Here is a 21,338-nt window from a genome sequence, read left to right as displayed (position 1 = left end):
GAGGGAGCATCATGGGGAATAGGAAGAGTGAACATGGGGATTCACAGTTCCCTGCGTGGGGTTGACTTACTTTTGTGATGTCAACTGTCTCCTCCAGGCTCTCAGCGACAACTCTGAAGTGTGTGCAAGCCCAGGCCATGAGAGAAGGCCTGGCCAAAGAATCTGACGAGGGGGACAACGTATGGACCCTGCTCAGCAGCCCCGGTACCCACCACCTGGGAGTATGTGCACTGGCCAGGTAACGTGCAGATATTCTAGAACTAGATGCAAAGGGAAAAAAAACCTAAAAATTAAGTAAAAATGCAATGCAGGCAACTTCACTGAGAGCAGTCAACTCACCAAGGACCTACAGTCCAGGGAAAAAAATAGGGAAGAAAGAGCAAAGTGGTTTGGGAAGAGCTGGTGGAATCAGCCGTAAACTCACCAAGCCCTCAAAACACAGTGATACAACCAATAGCTTTAGGCAAACGGCACTTCAGTCGGGACCTTGGATAGGCTATTATAAAGCTTAAGCCTTGGTGCTCTTTCCTTTTTAACATTCCTTTTTAGATCATTTATTTTCCTGATAGAGAAATAGACTGAAGTGTCTTCCATCATTTTGAAAGAAAATGGTCTCTGCTACAATGGGAGGCTTGGTTTTTCCAGGAGCATGACGGTGTGGCAACACGGCATCATACTGGACATCATGGACCAGCTCCTGCCGTCCCTCACCTCCTCCTCCGAGAACTACCGGATAACTGGCACAGCTTTCTTCTCTGAGGCAAGGAGGGCAGCCATCCCAGCAGGGTCATTGGGTTCCCCAGAGGGATTTCTCTCGGGACTTCAGTGGGAGCTGGAGCCATGGAAGAGGGACCCTCCACGGGAGCTTTGGGAGTAGAGACCCAGCTACAGGCAGAGACACAGCACTTGATCAGGGAGAGAGAGAGGAAGCCACATCCTCTCCCTGCCCTCTGCTCTGCAGAAATCATCTCCCAGGACACAGAAGGGTAGAGAATAAACCCGGAAGGAACAAAACAAAAAGTAACCAACAAATGTATTACTGTGATCCTTTCAAACTCTGAGATAACGGGATGACTCAGACGATCCAGAGAAGGGACGTTGTCAGTACCTCGTTTTCCCTGCTGCATTTTTCCTCTTAGATGGGAAATATCTTCTCTTTTTTTATATTATTACTGAAGTAGAGTTGATTTACAATGTCATGTTAGTTTCTGGTGTACAGCACAGTGATTCAGTTATACATATACAAATATCATGTGATTTCACTTATTTGTGGAATCTAAAATAATGACACAAATGAACTTATTTAGAAATATCTTCTCAACGAGGTACTTTGGTTTCTCATCACCACGTAGCCTTGATCCGTGAGGCGCTCACAGCTAGAGCTTAGCTCCTGCGAGATGTGCTAACTCACCCAAGGGCTCCCTCCTCTGCTCCCCAAGCAGCTGAGCCCTACTCCTTAACCTGAGTTAGGATGCCTTTGACACTCACCAGAAGGGAGGCCGTGCCCTGATCTAAAGGGGAGGAGCATGTCGTTTTCAGCTCATGAAGGAGCCAATCCTCTGGAAGCACGGGAATCTGCGGGAAGTGCTGATCCTCATGGATCAGAGTGCCTGGGACTCCAACGCCATCCTGAGGCAAATGGCCATCCGAGGGCTCGGTAATACGGCTTCGGGAGCCCCTCACAAGGTAAAAGGAGTTTAGTGGGGACAAAAAAATGGTCCATCTAAGTAGAGGGTTTTTTGGTGGGTTTTTTGGGGTTTTTTGTTTTTTTTTTTGTTTTTGTTTTTTTTTGGTTTTTTTTTTTTTGGTGGGGAGGTAATTAGGTATCTATTTATTTAAATGGAGGTACTAAAAATTGAACCCAGAAAAAAGAAAAAAAAACATAGGCAAAAGCTAAAAAGAAAAAAACAATTGAACCCAGGCCCTCGTGCATGCCAAGTATGCATTCTACCACTGAGCTATATCCTCCCCGCTTAAGTAGAGTTTTCAAATAATTATTGACTCACTCCTCACCTCGTGGTTGCATGGAAATGAAGTGAAAATCCAAATAAATTGCTGAGGTGGTGGCTCTTAGATTGAAGTACATGTGACCCCAACAGAATTTCAGTCCCCTCGTCTGAGGTCTCCTACCCTGTTCCAGGCACACATAGAACAATTTTTGAGATTAAAAGACCGTATTTCGAAATAGGTGAAGAAGCATAAGCAGATAATACTAGAATCTGTCATCAGAGGCCTCTACCACCTGGCCCGCACCGAGGTTGTCTGTGAAAGCTTGAAGGCACTAAAAATGATCCTGGAGCTGCTCACAGACCGAGATATCAGCTTCTACTTCAAAGAAATAGTGCTGCAGACAAGAACCTTCTTTGAAGACGTAAGTGAGTCTGGTCAGGAGTCTTCTCTCCCCAGAAGGAAGGAGTGAACAGAAAGAGGCTCAGATAGTGCTGGTAGCAGACTGTGTCGGTGTCCAGCTGCATGCCTGGGCCTGCCCCTGAGGTCACCTGTTCATTTCCTGGGAGGCTGTTGGCTTCCTGGGTCTCTGCCCGAGGGTACTCTCCCGGCCAGGGAATCACGATTGGGCTGAGCAAGGTGGGCCAGACCTGTTGGGAAGGGACCCTCAAACAATAAGAAACAAGCGTTTGAAGGATGGAGTGCTCCTTGCCCATCAGGGGGCCACATATGACAAATCCCCTTTCGTATGTTTCTTCTCTTCCCTGTCACTCTTCCTGGGCTCACCTCTCAAATAAATTTCTTTTTTTTTTTTCTAACAGAGGTACTGGGGATTGAACCCAGGCCCTCATGCATGCTAAGTGCGAACTCTACCGCTGAGCTATACCTTACCTGCTCCAAATAAATTTCTTACTCCTAAATCCTCATCTCAAAGTTTGCTGCTGGGGGAAACACAGATTATGACAGTACTCAATACAGGACTAGACGTTGTTGCTTCCAGCACTTTCTTTCCCACATCCAAGATCTCAAAGATTCAAAATGCCTGTGCAGTTCATTTCATCCAGGAGTTGGTCAACTGACCTGTGGTTCATGGGCCACATTTGACCCAGAGCATCTTTTTGTAAATTAGGTTTTATTGGAACACAGCCATGCTCACTGGTTACTTATTATCTGTGGCTGCTTGCACACTTCATCCACAGAGCTCATTCATTGTTACAGAAACTGGCCTGCAAAGTCTGAATTAGTCACTGTTTGGCCTTTTACAGAAAAAGTTTGTCAACCCCTGATGTGGTGTGTAGCCCTCATTTCAAAAAACATCAGTCCATGATCTTAGACAAAGGAAGGTCATTCTCCTTTATGTCTTCTGGGAAACTAGATTTTCTTAGTTCTTTTCGGTTTATTCATTGTCATCAATGTAAAAATCTATTTCACGTCTAACTTAGATCTATCTTTTGTGATCTAAACCTGTCTGCTCATGTTGTGTTGTCTGTCAGAGGAGACAGAAGCCGCTGGTTGCCTCCTCTAGTGCATCCTTCTTAAACATTAAGGCTTTATTAAATTACCCATTCACCTGATAGTCTCCAGACTGAAAAGTGTTTATTTCTGTCATTATTCACCATAAACCTAATTTTTCAGCTCCTTAAATATTTTACAAGCCAGTGACTGTGTTGTATCTCTAAATGAAGCCTGAGAAGTATTGAATAGAATCAAAAGAAAAATTACCTCTCAAGTCCAATCTTTTTCTATTTATTCTCTCCAAAATTTTCTTAATCGTGCCCTTTCTTCATGACTCCTTAGCAATTGATTAACCACACAGACCCCCAGATTTCAGTCTGCCACGCATGCCCGCAGTCAATAGTCCTCCATTTTTGTGATTTTCCATTTCCCTTGTTTGTGTCCAGCCTAAACCTAGCCTTTGAGAGCCGCTTTCTGCTGGTTTCCAACTACTTTCTCCAATGTACCAGTATTACTTTTAATTTTCATCTTGTCCTCAAGTGTACTTACTGGGATCTCAATCTTCTGTAAAATAACAAGGATGTTCTTTTTGTTTTCATTACACAGATAACAGATGACAATCTTTACCAACAAAGGGCTGAAGTCGCCCATACAGAGCCTCACCTGCTAGGTTTCCCTGGGCTGTTGTGGATCCAATGATAGTAACTCTCTTGGATCTGAGCCTCCAATGATCACAAGTCCATCCATGAGTTTTGTGATCAAGAGAATATTTCTGTCTTATTGTAGAGGAGAAAAATCTAAAGTCTCTCTGGTTGTTAGATTAGAACTTTCTCATTCCTAGTAGGTATCAATTTCATCAAATTCACATAAAAGTCAAGTTTGACAAAACTTGAGTCTTCATTATGCTCTCTTTCTGCATCTAACGATGATATTTTGCCCCTGTATTTTTCTATAGATTAAGCATACAACTCTGCAACCTCCAAGTTTTTCCTTTCTTTTCTTCAATATTTAAGCACTTTCTTGAAAAATCTCAAAATACAGCCACACTTTGATGAAACAGTAGAACAGCAAATGTGGCTGCTGTCCCAGGCTCCAGGTCTGTGCACTGCTGTTCCCCACACTGTCACCCTGAGCCAGCACCTCAATCTCCGTGACAAGGACATTCAACCCTCAGATCCCTCCTGGCACCCAGAACACTTTGCCCCTTCTCTTCTCTGCTTTTTCATCATCCCAATTGGCTGATTCTCTTTTGACCTAGCATTAGATCATTGATTTTAGAAAATTCAAAAAATTCTTTAAGAAGTGGATACCTCTCTACCTTTTGGATACTTTGCTATTGGTTTTCTTTCTTTTTCTAAAAAGAGACCTTTTAAAAATATACCCTGACCTTACTCCTGGTGCATTTAAGGCACATTTCTACTTCAATTTCCATTCTGTGAGGTCCCAGCTCATGTATTCAGTTAACTTTTCTGGACTTTTCTCAACAAGTCATCTTTATTTGTTATGGAAGACCTTTATTAAGTTCCTTTTTCACAGCATTTTGTTGACGCGCCCACTTCTTATACATTTTGTTTTGCCATCAAAATTAACTCCTCTGTTCTGTAGTTCTGCATCCTTCAGATGCAGACCTTTCAGATCTGCTGATCTGAAAATATCTTTATTTCCTCTTGTAGTAATTTGAATGAGAACAGAATTCTAGAATGAAAAATTTCTACCATTAAAAAAAAATTAACTCCTTCCTCTCAATTCATGGGAGTGCTTTTTTTGTTTGCCCTTGTTCATTGCTAATCGAAATAATATTCTGCTATTCAGAATGACTTTTCCCTCCATCCCTCTGCATTCATATGGGTATGTTAAACTACTTTTCTAGGTCACCTCCCCCACAAAAAAAAATAAGAAAAAAGGATGAAAAAAGAAAACCTCCAGAAAATTCATCAGAGTCTGTTAGAACTCTGGACCACAACAACAAGGTGTCTGAGATCCTAGAAGGCCATCTTTCTCTACCACCTTTTCCTTTGCTGCTAAAAAGCATCACCCACCCTCCTGGACAGCAGGCGGGGGGCTCCATAATGTCACATATGCAAGAGTACAGCTAAGCTCTTGTTTGTTTATCCTCCCTCTCTGACACCCAAGGCCCAGATTTTTGAGCTTCCTATAATCCCTTTGGAAAGTACTTGGGGTCTCTGAGGGAGTCCTAGGCCTTGGGCAATTTAGATCAGAGGCCTCCTAATTTCAGGCTAATGATGCTATCAGGCTAATTTGTGTAAAATACAGAATAAACAGAACCATCCCTAGCTGCCAGCACTCCCTGTTTCTCATTCCTGTGGTCACGGTTCCCCATCAGCTACTGAAAAGCAGAAACCAAACCTCTAGCTCCACGGTATCACTTACACCCCAGACCCGTGGTCATTTAAACTCGTGTGGGTAAAAGCTGCTGGGTGAGCATTCTTAGAATCCACAGGGTTATGACAGGTGTGCATCAGTGCTGGGTTCCAGCCTCCCTTTACTGAAGTGGGGCAGGGCGGGACGGGGTGGGGGCCACCAGCAGCGGGTGGCCTGCGTGGGGGACTCACCCACAACATGCCTCTGTCACCACAGGAGCAGGATGATGTGAGGCTGACCGCCATCCTCTTATTTGAGAATCTGGCACGCCTAACAGGAAGAAAGTGGAAGATCTTCTTTGCTGAAGAAGTAAAAAAGAGCATGATTTCATTCCTTCTCCACCTCTGGGATCCCAATCCCAAGATCGGGACTGTAAGTGGCCCTTGCACAGAAGCCTGTACCTCCCCACAAACCCATGGCCAAGAGGTGCTGGGAAGCCTAGTCTTCCTGGACCAGAAGCCAGATTTGAAGGCTCCCCTCTCAAATGAACCTGAAACCACTTCACCAATCCTGGGGGCTTTTTTGCCATCCCCTCTGGAGTTTGCGTTTCCATCCTTGAAACTGGGAAGGTGGCAGCACTGAGTGTGAAGCCCCGCATGTCACTGACTTTTACTGTTCCTTTCCCAACACACCAGTCAGTATTTCTCCCCTTCTGGAAGGGGATCCAGCATTATGGACCGTGACGCAGAAAACTGTTTTCCAGGCGTGCCGAGACGTCCTGATCATCTGCATTCCATTTCTGGGTCTCCAGGAACTCTATGGGGTATTAGATCATCTCCTTGACGGTCAAGATCTACCAAGGGCCAGGGATTTCTATAGGCAATTCTGTGTGAAACTGGTGAGTGTGCAGTAGAAGCTGCTTCCAAAAATGCCAGACAAGAGTCCAGACAAATCCCAGAAGGCAAACAGCATAGCAAGGAATCCTGGCCAGAGCCAGAACCGTCCTAGAAGGATTCTTGGTGGCCTGCCACATTACCCTCTGTTCTTTACCCAAGTCCCAACTGTGATCCGTTCTCAGTTCCTGAAACACATCTGTTGATTTGTCCCAAAGCCCCAGTGCCATGCTGATTAAATTGAGAATGAAACAGCCGTAAGACATCTTCGAACAGAGTAATTAATGGCTGTATGGGTGCTTGCTGGCCTTTAGAAGTCTCTCCTTAGGACCTCTAGGATGCTGAATTTCACAACAGGTCACTTTCCAGTTGCCCTCTTTGTAACACACATCTCTCTTCTAGGCAAAGAAAAACCAAGAAATCCTGTGGATCCTCCACACACACTCATTCACCTTCTTCAGCAGCAGCTGGGAGATGATCAGGAGCGCGGCCGTCAAACTCACAGGTGAGGGCATGTCTGCCTTCCACACTCCTAGGTCTGCACCTTGTGCTTTGTCTGGAAGCTACCCCAGCATGAATGCTGGCATGATTGGCATGACCCAAAAGACACCAAAAAACAAAACAAAAAAAGCCAGAAAGGAATCCATTTCATGTCTTGCAACATTTTGCCTCCAAAGAACCTGTTCTCTTTTGCAGATGAAAACATAGCCTGCTGTGTTTCTCCTGGTTCCAAGTCACTGCTCTTTCTTTACCCCAAGTCTTTGCTCCAAGCCTGCTGCTTTCGCCTCAATGTCTTCCTTTGCATTATCCCTTAAGATTAAACTGGAGTCAACCTTTAAGCTCAGTTCAAGCTGAGAGCTTTAGTAGCAATGTGATCCTAGTAGAAAGTGTGTGGGTGCAGGAGCCAGCAGACCTTGGCTCTGCTGTGTGATTCTGGACAGTTCATATCTCTGTGTTGCCTCTTGGTCTGATCTGTAAAATAAAGGAGGAAAGTCAGTGAATCTCAGAGGATGCCTCTATTAGGAAATTCTAAGTCTGTTCCAACTAATCCAGCGCACCGTAAACAGGCCCACTCAGTTGGCCACCTTTAAGATTGGGTTAAAGCCTGAGATTCCTTATGGATCGTGTGTGTGACCCTCCCTAACTGCACTGCAAACTTTTTGAAGACAGGGCCCATAGCTTACACATGTTTGAAACCCTGACAACTGGTGCCCCCTAGAGGACATAGTGTGAGTTTTCCCAAATCCATGGTGAGTGGCTGACAGCTTCCAGCCGTGGCACTCAAGACCCAGCAGATGTCACCCTCACATCCTCCTGGAGATGCAGAGGGAGTCTGTAGCTTGTTCAGTCACCAGCCAGAACATTAACTTACAACCAAGTGCAGAGTCTGACCTGACCTGCTTTTCATGGCCTGTTCCTCTATAATGAAACCAGTAACTTCCTCCTGCTGCTTTTAGATGCTATCGTTCTTAATTTGACCAACCAATATGTGGAGTTATTGGACAGAGAACAGCTGACCACGCGTGAGTACCAACCCTGGCTTCTGCCCAGAGCACTGTCAAGTTCTTAGAGAAAGAGAAATCAATGATGATCCAAGTTCCATGTCAGCCCTGAAGTTAAAAATCATAGTGTCCCCATTAGCAATCGCCTCTGATACTCCCTAGATACTGGAATTTCTCCAGAGTGTAATGCAACCTGGCTCCACTTCGCTGTGGGTGTCTTTCCCACCAGACCTTGATTTTCCAATTGTCTGTAAGCCTAGTGACCACAAGGTCAGGATCTTCTCTTCCCTTATTTTAATGTTAAAATAGATTCTCAACTTGTGGCTTTAGACCCTACATGTTAGGGTAAAACGTTAGCCCAAGGGCCTGAGCCCCACACAGCATAGGCCCTCAGTGGGGGCCTCACTGTGCTGCAGAACTTGGGCCTTGGCTTCCTCATTCACTGGATGTTTCTAATCTTTCCATTTCAGGGCTCCAGGCACTTCGGCAAGACCCCTGTATCAGCGTCCAGAGGGCAGCGGAAGCTGCCTTGCAGACCCTCTTGAGAAGGTATAAAGAGACAAGCATCCGTCCGTAAACCATCGGGAAATAAACTGCTAGGCTTTTTCTGTAACTGACTCCTGTCTCCATCCTCGTAACTGACGAAACTGCAGCACCTCTAGGAAAGAGATGGCACCTGGGGTGGAGATGTTGAGGGGGTAGTGCATTCCTTACCCTCCAGGGTCTCCCATTAGTGAAAACCAATCGCACCAATGCACCTGAGGGGAAACCTGTGATCTGAGTGTGGACAGCCTTCACGGCTTTGCATAGGCTAGCCTCCGGGCTTGGGAAGCTTGCCTCCCAGTGGCTATCAAAACAGGACAGAACGTGAAACAGTTCTGCTGCCATTAAGAAAAGGACCACTGCTTGTTTCCACACATAGCCTTTTCGTCTCACATCTTTGCCAGCTTTGAATTACGACCTTCAGTCTTCCCTTTCTAAAAAAAATAGTCTTATAACAAACTTTAACCTGTCTGTTCTTTCTTAAGTTGTAATTTATGTTTCAAGACCACACGGGGTGTTTTTCTACAAAAAAAACCCTTTCTGTCATTCTACTAAATCTCATAGTTTCCTTTCCATTTTTGTCCTAAAGCATTCCTCCTTTTGAATTGTGTGTGTGGGTGTGCATGTGTTAACCTTCTCCACAGCATCTGAATCATAATTCTTTACTCTTTTCCACAATGAACACCTGAAAGGTCACCTACAGGAAATTATGTACATAAAAAGAAGTTTCTAATGCAGAACCTGGCACACATTTACAACGTTATTAAATTGATGTATCTCTTTACAAATTCCTTTTACCTATGTCCTAATCCCTTCGTCCTCAAGCCCTTTGGGAAAGCATCTTTTGTTTCTACAAAACCTTTTAGGAACCAAAGGAATCTTTTTGTTCAGAGATTTTAGGCCAGAGTCCATTTTTTCATTCATGTAACAAATACTCATTGAGTGCCATCAATTTATAAGGCACTATTATAGCCACTGGGCTACAAATATGAGGAACAAAATAGAAAAATTCTACACTTATGGAGCTTATATTCTATGACATCTGCGTACAAATTCCAGAGGATGGAGCCAGCCTCCAAGACGGCTCCCAGTGATTCTTGCCTGCTGGTGTTGTGCTCTCCTCCCATGCTCCACAGAAATGACCTGTGCAATCAACAAAATGGCTCAAGGGGGAGGGTGTAGCTCAGTGGTAGAGCGCGTTCTCAGCATGCATGAGGTCCTGGATTCAGTCCCCAGTAACCCTGTTAAAATTAGTAAATAAATCTAATTACCTCCCCCTCCAAAACAAAACTAAAATACAATAGTTCAGAGATGAGAGAGTGTGATTTCCAAGGCAAGGTCATAAATGGTATTGCACTCTCTTGAATCACCCACTCTGGAGGAAGCCAGCTGCTAATATAAGGAAACTCAAGCAGCCCAAATAGAGGTTTGTGTGGCCAAGAACTGATGCCTCCGGCAAACAACCGAAGCTAACTTGCTAGGCTCGTTTCGTTAATGAGCCACCTCAAAATGAATCCATGAGCCCCAGTTAACACACTGACTGGATTAGGAGATAAAATATGGAATGCCCAGTTGAATTTGAATTTCAGGTAAACAATGAATATTTCTTTAGTAAAAATATGTCTTGATTATTGCATGGGACACATTTATACTAAATTATTATTTGTTGTTTTTCTAAAATTCAAATTTAACTCAGCATCTGGCATTTTTGTTTGCTATATCTGGCAACTCTAGTGCAATCTAATGAGAGTCCTGAGCCAGAATCACTAATCTAAACCACTCCTGAATTCCTGAGCCACCAAACTGTATGAGATAATAAATACATGTTGTTTTAAGCCACTAAGTCCTAAGGCAATTTGCTATGCCCCGGTGGGTGGGTAACTATTACATACAGAGTCCATGATCCCACTGAAGTCAAATGCAAATTTCTGTGTATAATTGCATAGGTACATTTTCTGGGTAATGGCTTTCATTAAATTCTTAATGGAGCAGAAGCTATTCTTAAGCATAACACCCATGAAACAGAGCAAGAAAAGGAAGGCAAGAGATAAGGGTTTAGTTGACTTCTTGGAAGGTTATTTTAAGTCAAATGACATTTCCAATAGAACTTAGCAATGGTGGAAATATTTTATATCTGCACTGACCAATATGGTATTAAAAACTTAATTCCTCATATTAGACCAGCCACATGTGGCAACTGAGCACTTGAAATGTGGCTGGTCCATCTGAGGAATTAAGTTTTTTATTTTAAGTTTAATTAAATTTAAGTAGCCATATGTAGCTAGTAGCTACAGTATTGCACAAAATGACTTCAGAACATGGGGCAAAGAGTCATCACAGAATTTGGGCTGAGTCACCCAGAACAACAGGACATTCTCACCAAGAGTCTAAGTTCACTGACACAAGACTTTCTGCATATGTCCTTCCCCACCATCTCTTTCCACCCATCTCGGCAACGAGAAAAGAGGCTTCCTTACTATTGATTGGTGGAAATTAGGTAGAATGGTCACGTGAAACACCGATCACAACTGAATCTTTATCTAAACCCTAATCTTAGAAGGATTCACCCCAACAAGGATATCCAAGACTCATTTTATCACATTCCAGCTTCACCCGTTTCTAGCTGTGTGACTTGGGAAAAACATTTAACCTCTCTGTACTTCAATTTTCACACCTGTAAATTGAGCTACTAATTATCTACCTCAAGGTGCTACTGTGAGGATTAAATGGATTAAAACATACAGGCAAAGCACTTAGAAACTTCACACAGAATCATTACTGAGTAAATGTTAACTATATAATATAAATGTGAACAATATTAACAGATTTACTATAAGAATTGCACAGTTTAACATAAACTCAGTGATTGGCACCTAAAGCCAGCTGCTGATCCCACTCCCGACCCATGTGGCCGTGTCCCTTGCCCTGGGAATGTGGTGGCCATTCTCGGGGGGCTGATGATAAGGTGGCCTCTCTAGTCTGAAGATCCCAGCTCAGTAGCAGGTAATTCCTGCCCTGACTGCTTCTTACTCACTGCGATTCCTCATCAAAGCCTTCTTACTTGCTCTGCTATCACTCAGAGTAAGCCACGTGAGGCTGTGTGACGGGAGAAATTTAGATCTACTTGCTCTCCCCAACATTTATTTCTATGAACCCCTCCCAACCACTACTGTTCACTCTCAGAGAGCTGCCACCAGCCCCTCTTGGTGCCTGTCAGTCCTCCAGTGGCCCCTTCACGGTTCATCCGTATGGTTAGAACACAGGCATGTTACTCAGGGCAGAAAGACTTCTTGAGCGTCTCAGGGAACTCAAGTCATAGAAGAAAAGGATGGTCGAGTACTCTTGAAGAAATTACAGATTTGTTTTTCAGCCTTTGTCCCGTTGCTTGCCTCTCTCTTATTTGCACATGGAATCATTTTTCAACTTGTGTTTACTTTAGAGATTCTGTGATGTTCACAGACTGCCTAATGGGCTAGCACTGCTTGGAAGCACTCTGAATCACATTATTTTGCAATTCAGTACTCTGCCCTCTAACCCAACAGGGAGAGCCCAGTGTTCTGCTGGTAAATCAGGGACGTTTAGCTTGGCTGACCCTGCTAAGAAGGCAGTTTTACCAGAAAGGAGGAGAACAAAATATCCCAGATGGGAAGAAAGAAATAGGCTCCCAGAGAACGAAGCCATGGGGATTGCTTAATTGGAATTGTCCTGCACCTCCATAGTTTTAAAAGATAAAGTAGAAGACCAGGCGCATCTTCTGGGGCCCTCCAGAGACTCCAAGATTACAGCAAAGATTATCTCACAGTGTTTTATTATTACCTGATGTAGTCCCAACCCCACCACCATCCTTCAGATTAACCTAAGCAGAGACCTGGAGAACGCACGTCAGTGAGACGTGGTAGCAACGACCCCAGAGCTCATCAGGGGCCTTGATCTATGTCCTTGACAGAGAGCAACTCTCTGATGAGCAATTTTCTATAGCTGCAGTCTGGGAATTATCGTTTCTTGGAATTTCTCTTTCTTTCAGATTTATTGCAGGTATCCCCAAAACTGGGCCAATAGAAAACACTGTTAGAGTCCAGAGCCACACGAGGGAAGGACGGTGGGATTCATCACAAAAACTTGCACGTCTCCGCCTGTGCCTGGGTCTGGGTCTGGGTCTGTATGTATAAAAATCGCCAAGTCATGACCTGAAAAATGGCGTTTGCTTCTTATCTCTACTTTGTCAAACTTTATTTATCCAACAAAACAATCTTACTTATTTGTATTCCTTCTGGACACACTGTCCTGGATTTTATTTATTGAATTATGTGGTTATCCTGAAAGCAAGATAAATTTGGAGAACACATTTTCTAAATACATGTGACTCATAGCTTCTTTTTTGATTTGGGAGCCACCGAAAAACACAAGATAAGAAATCCTTCCTTCTGCCTTACCTACCACTTCCTCCAAATAGTCTCAGAAGTAAATCCCGAGGATTAGCTTGACCAGCATTCTAACACCTCAGCTGCACAGTGGTCAAAAAGAGGCTCTATCTTTTTTTGTTGTTGTTGTTAACAGCATGAATTAAATATTTATTGGTATGGTGATTAAATCACATTGCAATGTATTTCCAGGAAATTTTTTCTTGATTTCCCTGCTTACTAAAGCCATGGGTTTTGTTCTGTTTTGTTTTGTTTTGTCCCCCCCCCCAGCACTCGGTATCTGTGCAGAGAAGAGCTTCCTGACTTAGGGTTCAGCTGGAACCCTTCATTCACTGCGTCATGGTGCGTACTTGAGTTGCATGTGATCTGATAACACACCAGCCCTAAGACTTTCACGCTAATCACGTTCTCCTTAGGATGTCTGGTAGGACTTTCCTCTGATGAGACAATTCCATTTCACTGCTACAGAAAATTCCTTTGGCGTGTCTGTGTTCCCAGCCAACTTGGTTGGCAGATCACTCCGTAATGGACCCTCATTCAGCGGCAAGTTGGCTTTATTCTTTCAGTCAGTGCTTCTCTGTTTTGAGCATCAGTGATCGGTTATAGGCCTGAGGGCCCTCCCACAGAACTCAGCACCAGTCCCCTCTCACAGGGCTGCCTGGAAACAACAATGATAACAGCACAGTTCTTCATGTTTTTCCTTTTACAGGAAATTGTCCTCAGCCTGTGAATCAAAAAGAACATTTTATTTTTCTTTCTTCTGCCTACCTTCTCCCTTCAGCCCACCCCTTCTGAAACAATGACAGTCTTGCCATCTGGTCTTCTTAACCCTTGGCTGAAAAGCAAAATTTTTATGTGATTGATGTTTTGAGTATAAATTTGGAGCTTGGCCTGACAGGAATAAATAAAAAGACAAATTGTAGGCGCTTTGGTTGTCACAGCAGGGACTCCTATCACGCCATCAGCCTTCCCATCCCCAAACGAGTGAACTGCCTGAAAGACCGAGGTAATTGAAAGGCATGCAGACACCTCTGGTTTCTCAGATATTAACGGAAATTGCCTCCTACTGCAGCTGCTTTCTGGCTCAGTGTTTTCTGCTTTCTCTTTCTGCTTTCAGTGTTCTGAAAGAGAACAGTTCATTCCATTTCTAGCTGAAGTATTAATAGCCTTTAACTAGTCTATCAAGGGAGAAAAAGCTCAGTGGACTGTTAGGTAGTAGGATTAATGTGGCTGCTCGATTCTGCTGCTTCTATCCTGAGAATGCTCCAATCTCTCCCCCCCCCCTCTCTCTGTCCCTCTCTCTCTATCCCTCTCTCTCTCTTTCCCTCTCTTCCTTCTCCTTTTCATTTTTCTTCTGTCTCTCCTCCCCCTCTCCTACCTCAGAGAAAGAGTCGTAAATACACCTGAACACCCAAGAGTATGTTGCACCTTAATTTATCTTACCTTCAAGTTTATGGTGGCCGCCCTCACTAGCTGTTATGTTCATCTTACTAATAATCCGGATGCCTATGGTGGGTCAGTATGGGTGTGTATGGGGGTGTAAGTTGGGTAGGTATAGGAAGAAAATATAGAGCAAATGATAAACTGTGGGGTTCAAAAAATATTGATTAATATACTTATCTTAGCCAAAAGGAAAAGTGATTAACATTTTACATGCAGACACATAAGAAGCTATTTTAGGAAGTGTTGGTGTGAAGGAAAAGCCAGGCTGGGCCTACTCGTAAATCTAAGTGTAACAGGTGTCGATTACTGATCTGAGTTTTGCTGGGCCTAACTCATAAATATAAGTTTAATTAGTGTTGGTAACTGATCTGTTCTTATTAGAAAAGTTCTAGTTTACTGATTCCCTGCTTCCCTTTTGTGATATTGCTGAGCTGTTTGCGCCCTTTTGGCTAAAAATCCCACGCTTATAATTAACCCTATAAAACCTCACACACACGTCTTGAAGGTGCTTAGAGCTCCAGAGCAGAAGACCCTCTGAGCCCACCGGCGTAATAAATCTGAGTATTCCAACCCTCCGAGTGGTGCTTGTTTCTTGGCTGGTCTGTTGTTTCCATAACATTGGGTGAACCAGCTTCTCAGCACCTACAGCTCTGGTGGCTACTTAACAACAGGATGGGCTCACAAGTCCCACGTGAAGCTGGGATTAGCCACGAGCTGCCTAGCTGAAAGGGGGAGCCCTCAATCAAATTAGCCAGTTACCTGGCTCGTTGCTGGGCAGGCAACTCAGGGCTCCAGGAGAAATTTGTCAGCTAGTCCGCAACCCCACCTTCCCCCATCTGAATACCAAGAACCCTCCCTCTGTTTCAAGGGGATTCCAAGCATCCTGGACTGTTGATGGTGGGAGGGAGGTTACATACAGAGCAGTTAGGATGGGGCTCAGTAAATCTCAGGGCATTGATAAGCAGCACTTCTGTTGGTCAATTATCAGGAAATGTGTGGAGTCACAAGAAGGCATATTCCGCCACAATTAGAACTTCCAAAGCAGCTTCTCTTCCCTGGATGACTTACAGTGTCCACTTAAACTGTGAGTGATGGTCTGTAGGATGTGGCTTGTCTCCCACATAGCTCCCTGATGCTGGTTAATGCACCAGCTGATTCCTTCCTTTCCCTGTGTCCGCCACTAGGTCCTGATGACTTTGACTTCAGCACTTTCTGTTTTCTCCTCCAAGGCTAGAGCCCAGCCCAGCCAGGTGGCCCTTACCTGGTTTGAGGCAAAGAGCGGGGCAGATGGGGAGATGCTCACACTCCCTCTGTTCTCCTTGCAGTCTGTTTTCATAACATAAATAATCCTCCCAGCTTTCCTCAAAGCCTTCTCTTTAGATATTCTAGAACTTATTTTGGAAGTTTCAAAACATTTTCAAAGACAATGTTGAAAGTAACTTTCCTCTTGCAGTCCTGCTGCCACGATCCCACTTCTCTCATAGACAATTGTGAGTGTCTCTGTCTAACTAGAGGAGAGGCCAAGTATAAGGATGTTTAGAAAAGAAAAAAAAAAAAGGCATGAAATTTAGTATTTCAAGACAGAATCTCTCTGCAACCTCATTCACTGGTCCTTTCCTTCTCCACCAACTACTCACCCAGCCCTTCCTTCTCCTTCACTAATTCTGTGAACTTACTTCTCAAACCTCTTAGTTGTCAAATCTGCTAATTAATTTTTTTCGTTCAGACCTCATTCTCTTACAGCATTGATAATGCTGACCATTTCCTCGGTATTAGTTAGGAAAGGAGGGTGGCAGGACATAAGTAGTACACATTTAACTTCATGTAGCTTAAGATGAAAGGAGAAATTCGGGGAAGGATACTGATCTGTCTCCTCCCAAATAAATTATTTGTTCAACTCTTTGTCTCAAGGTCTGCCTCCAAGCCTGGACTTTTCAAACCTATCCCCCTACCCAGGGTAGAAAGCAACCCCATAATAACCTTTAACAAATGCAGTTGACCTCTGGATTGTCTGGATGCTGTTGTCTTCAATCAATTTAAACTTGCCTTCTTCAATCAATTTAATATGTAACTTCCACATATTATATCTGGATCTTTCCTCAAAGGACAATTTGATATATAAAGCTGGACCTAGATCAGACTTAAAACTTCAGACAGGAACTTATAGGTACTGCCATTATGGAAAACAGTATGCAGGTTCCTCAAAAAACTAAAAATAGAAAGTATAATCAAACAATCCCACTTCTGGGTATTTATCCAATGTAATTGGAATCAGGATCTCAGAGACATACCCGCACTCTCAGGTTCATAGCAGCACTATTTACAGTAGCCAAGGTAAGGAAATAACTTTAGTGTCCATCATCAGATGACTGGATAAAGAAAATGTGTATACATACAATGAAATGCTATGCAGCCTTAAGAAAAGAAATTCTGCCATTTATCCCAACATGAAGAGACCGGAAAAACATTATTCTAAGTGAAATAATCCAGACACAAAAAGATAAAAACTGTATTCTTACTTATTTGAAGTATCTAAAATAGTCAAATTCATGGAAGCTGAGAGTCGAATGGTGATTTCCAGGGGCTGGGGGCCAGGGAGAATGGGGAGGTGATGGTCAAAGGATAACAAGTTTCAGTTACACAAGATAAGTGAATTCGAGAGATCTACTACACAGCTCAGTGCCCACAGCTAACAATACTCTGAAGAGGGAAGTTCTTATGTTAAGTTTTCTTACCATTATAAAAACAACGATGAGGGTGGGAAGAAACTTTGGGAGATAATTGGATATGTTTATGGCCCTGATAGCAGTGATGGTTTCACGGATGTATACTTATCCGCACTCACGTACAGCTCTTTACATGTCAATCATACCTGAATAAAGTAGTGTAAAGAATTTAAAAATATTTTTTTAAAAGCACATTAGCTATTCTTCATGGAAAGATTCCTTAAAATTAAACATAACACAGATTTTTCCGTTTCAAAGGACAATATCTTTAATGAGTTTTTTAATCAGTATTTAAACTAAAGTTTTGTTGAAACATATTTATCAGTATCAGAAAAGTACAGATATTATTTATATATAAAAGCACATTTTTAAATTCCATTGAAGCCCACTCATTTCACCTCCCACAGCTGCTATTTTGTTTTGATGAAAGATGAATAGGGAAGAAACAGAAGGCTAATGCTTCAGGATCTACCTGTAGAGCCCCCTGAAAAATAGTTGTGTGTCCCCTTTAGAGAACATCATTCTCCCAAATACGCAATCCCTCAATAGCTGAGGCACGAATGATGCTTCCTACAAAAGCAGAGGGGAGGAGGGGGGCAAACTGCAGGTCTCGTGTTTGGCACACACTAAAGAAAAGCCCCAGACAGAAGCCTGAATTGTATTTGTTGTCAGACAGGAAGGTAGAAGGTGCCCCTGTAACCGTTACGTGATGAATCTCACTCTGACACGACCATGGTTCAATCTCCTCACACATCCGCGATCCCTAGGCGTGGTGCTTGAGTCAATAGGGTGAAGTCTGAGATTACCTCTTGGGATGCAATAATCATATCTGACTTTTTCCATTCAAGGTCCCCTTCGTATTTGGTTTTAACTGAGGGAAGCCAGCCTCTCTAATCTTTCTGTTTTCCGAATCAACGTAGAGAGTGTACTCTTGACCAAGGGCAGAGTCAATCATACTTAAAAAGAATCACAGAGCATTCAGATTTCTCCAGTCTAATCCTGTAATTTTCAGATTAAAAAGTCAAGGGCGAGAAAAATTAGCAATTTTTCCAAGAACACCCAGTTAGTTCCTGCAAAGGTTCATCAATATCCTTCATCCTGACTGACATTTAAAAAAAAGAAGAAAAAGAAGACCTGGATTCAGATTTGGGAAAACAAAGGTTTGCGTGATTATACAGGCGGCTGGGAGTTGGGAGAAATGGACCTCAGGGCAAGGACGAAGAACGTGCCTGCGCGCTGAGAAGCTGTCTGCGGGCCGGTTGTGCGGAGGTTTCCACTCGGCCACAGCGGCTGGGGGACTCCGAGCACGGCCACGGGCACCGGGAGCTACGGCGCTTCGGTGGCGCAGGGCCTTATGCTGGTGACGGAGATGCTCTGCCCTCGGCATCTCAGGACCCCGGCCTCACACTCTGTCATCGTCCGCTCCCTGCCGTTCACATCCACGCAGACACTAAACCCTTCTTCCTCGCACTCCGAGGCGGCTCTGCAGACACATTTGCTGCTCTGGGCTGCAATAAGAAGCAAGAGAGGCTTGAAGGCACATCGCAGAGGTGGGAGAGGCAAGGCGCGTTCCATCCAAAGTCACGATGCGGTGGTTGGAGAGCTTTGGACGCCTCTGCCTCGCGTGACACAATTGATTACATCCCCCCACCCCCACCCCGCCCTCCGGGAAAAGCAGCAGGACCAGGAAAGGGAGGCATTTCGCTCCACTCAGAATAAGCAGCTTTTGAGGCTGGAGCCAGGCTTCCTACCGGACCCAGAGGGGCAGTTCTCTTCCCCTCATGAGCTCTCTACCTGCTGCCCAAACCTGGTGTGGTCCTTCAGCGCCCAGACCAAATGCGGACACCTCAGCAAGGAGCTGGGCAAAAGGCTCAAACAGGGAGACAAGAAAATAATTCAACTTGCTTTTTTGGAGGGTGGGGAGGGGTGAATTATGGATTTTTTTTAATTGAAGTATAGTCATTTACAATGTTGTGTTAGTTTCTGGTGTACAGCATAGTGATTCAGCTATGTATATGTTCCTTTCACACTTTTTCATTATGAATTATTGCAAGATATTGAATATAGTTCCCTGTGCTATACAGTAGGACTTTGTAGTTAATCTATTTTATATATAGTAATTAGTACCTGTAAGTTTTCTATTAAATTATTGGAATAAAACTTGCTTTGAGAGAAAGGGCAGGAATCTCAAAAAGCCTCAGATCTGGTAAAGACCAACCAGAAACAAGCTGGAGAGGAAAGCGGTGTGTGCACAGAAGGTGTGAGGCTGGAATACCAGCCAGGTGTCCGTAGAAGAAAGGTAACAAGGTCAGCCAGCCAAGTGTGGTGACTGCCAAACCAGAAGTGGCCCAGACGTGGCTGGAGTGGCATGTGTCATCGTCTCTCGAGTGAGGGAAGAGGTGCCTGGCGGGGACCAGCCGGGAGGGGGAGGGCCTGAGGAGCTGGCAGAGACCTTGCAGATCACACAGTCCAGCTCCCAAATTTGCAGACGGGGAAACTGAGGGCAGGGACTTGGCTCCAGGAACTCCGCTCTTCCCCCTTGATAGTAAAGCCCAAACCCTGAGAGGTGGACCAGCCGGTGATGGTTATCAAGATGACTGTGAGTGCTACGTGGACACAGCACCAGCAAATATTGAGAAAGTGGTACCTCTTTTTCTCTTCTCTTCACATCCTTCTGAGTACTTCTGGGAGAAAGTGTCAGCTTGGCATTGGAGTGCTTTCAACATCCCCCAACACTTGCCAAACAACCCTTATCACAAAGAAGCATCATCCCCCAAACTTTGAGCAGCATCTGACTAGTATCACCAAAACTTGTTTCATTTCATTGTATGCATTTTTACGGTCACCCAATATTTATGACAAGTGATATTTCCTGTTAAGGATGTGATAAAAACTTCCTTTTTTAAAAAAATTGTTATTTTTGTTATTTTTGTGTGAGTCTGTTTTTTTAGATGAGTACAATATGGATAATACCAGGACAGAACAAAAATCATGAAGGTGGAACATAATGTTTGGGAGGACATTCAGACCCTCAGGGAAGGTTCTTGATCCATTCCTCTCCCCAGGGAAGGCAGTGGGAAAGGACAGTTCACTCTCAGACCAGCCTCAGTCTTTGACATCCTCAGGGATCTGCTTTGATCTGCTGCCAAACTAGAAAGCTGCATTTCTGAAAACTTCACTATGACTTTAGCATTGTTATGGTTACAAATATGAAATGCCCCTTACCATCACATTTTCCCCACAGTGGACACACTCCGCAAGCTTTCTCCACTGAGGCAGGCAGAGTACAGCTCTCTCTACCAGTAACGGTGTAATTTCTCCCCTGACACTGGAGAACGTGCATCTTGCAAACGGTCAGAGGTAGTATCCTTTTGCTTCTCTCGTCTCGAGCACATACATCCAAGGAGGATCTGAAACAAATGTTTTAAATTACTTTTTTTTTAACAAGATGTTCATTCTTCAGAGCTGAGAATGAGAAGTAAAAGGGGAGGCTTTGAGCTCAGCGCCTCCAATGTTATCACCCAGAGCAAAACAATGAAACGGAAAGGCAAGTCCCCTTCACTACTTCAGCCTGACCCTCTCCAATCTTCAAAATGAACATATTTTGCTCTTTATTTGCTCACAATTTTTACAAGCTTAGATATCTACTGTCGATCTAGTTTCATCTAGAACAGATCAGATACAGCAAATTAGAAGAGAAGGCAACGTATGCTAGCAACAGCTGATGGACTGAGAACAAAGGAGACAGAAAATCAGCAAAGATCAAACACTCAGAGACTTCTTAGTCAAGTGGCACCACTGACTGCGGGAGAAAGTAGCTCCTTCCAGCCCAGCAGCCCTGAGAGTGCATGTCCACAACACTATCCACAGTTGATGACTGAATCCTCAAGGGAAGATGAACTCTTTTTTTCAATGCCATTTTTAGAGTATCTATGTTTGCAAAATAGTTTAGAAATATTTCCATAAAATGTGTTGCTTTTTTCTTAAGCATTGGTGCTAAAATAGTGCCAACTATTTGAAATGTCACTAACTAAAACAACCACATTTCTGAATGCTGATGGGTAAGGAAGCCATTACTATAGTGAA

At 43.8% G+C, this 21,338-nt stretch overlaps 2 protein-coding genes across 2 annotated transcripts in view; one reads left to right on the top strand and one right to left on the bottom strand.

Moving 5' to 3' along the window:
* Window positions 1-10,153, top strand: part of MROH2B (maestro heat like repeat family member 2B) — a 60,882-nt gene extending 50,729 nt beyond the window's left edge. The window contains exons 34-42 of the mRNA XM_074354842.1: window positions 98-238; window positions 646-760; window positions 1,540-1,686; window positions 2,189-2,371; window positions 6,001-6,156; window positions 6,488-6,622; window positions 7,020-7,122; window positions 8,075-8,140; window positions 8,590-10,153. Of these exons, the coding sequence (XP_074210943.1) occupies window positions 98-238; window positions 646-760; window positions 1,540-1,686; window positions 2,189-2,371; window positions 6,001-6,156; window positions 6,488-6,622; window positions 7,020-7,122; window positions 8,075-8,140; window positions 8,590-8,696 (1,153 nt within the window). The 3' untranslated portion in view covers window positions 8,697-10,153. The remainder of the gene's footprint in view (window positions 1-97; window positions 239-645; window positions 761-1,539; window positions 1,687-2,188; window positions 2,372-6,000; window positions 6,157-6,487; window positions 6,623-7,019; window positions 7,123-8,074; window positions 8,141-8,589) is intronic.
* A 7,341-nt stretch (window positions 10,154-17,494) lies between these two features.
* The window catches only part of C7 (complement C7), a 47,673-nt gene continuing 43,829 nt past the window's right edge, over window positions 17,495-21,338 (bottom strand). Inside the window, exons 17-18 of the mRNA XM_010957326.3 lie at window positions 20,478-20,662; window positions 17,495-18,760 (exon numbers count right to left, since the gene is read on the bottom strand). Coding sequence (XP_010955628.1) covers window positions 18,579-18,760; window positions 20,478-20,662 — 367 coding nt within the window. The 3' untranslated portion in view covers window positions 17,495-18,578. The remainder of the gene's footprint in view (window positions 18,761-20,477; window positions 20,663-21,338) is intronic.

Source organism: Camelus bactrianus, chromosome 3 (genome assembly GCF_048773025.1).
Source record: "Camelus bactrianus isolate YW-2024 breed Bactrian camel chromosome 3, ASM4877302v1, whole genome shotgun sequence".
Classification (NCBI taxonomy): Eukaryota; Metazoa; Chordata; class Mammalia; order Artiodactyla; family Camelidae; genus Camelus; species Camelus bactrianus.
This window is presented reverse-complemented; position numbering and strand designations above follow the sequence as displayed.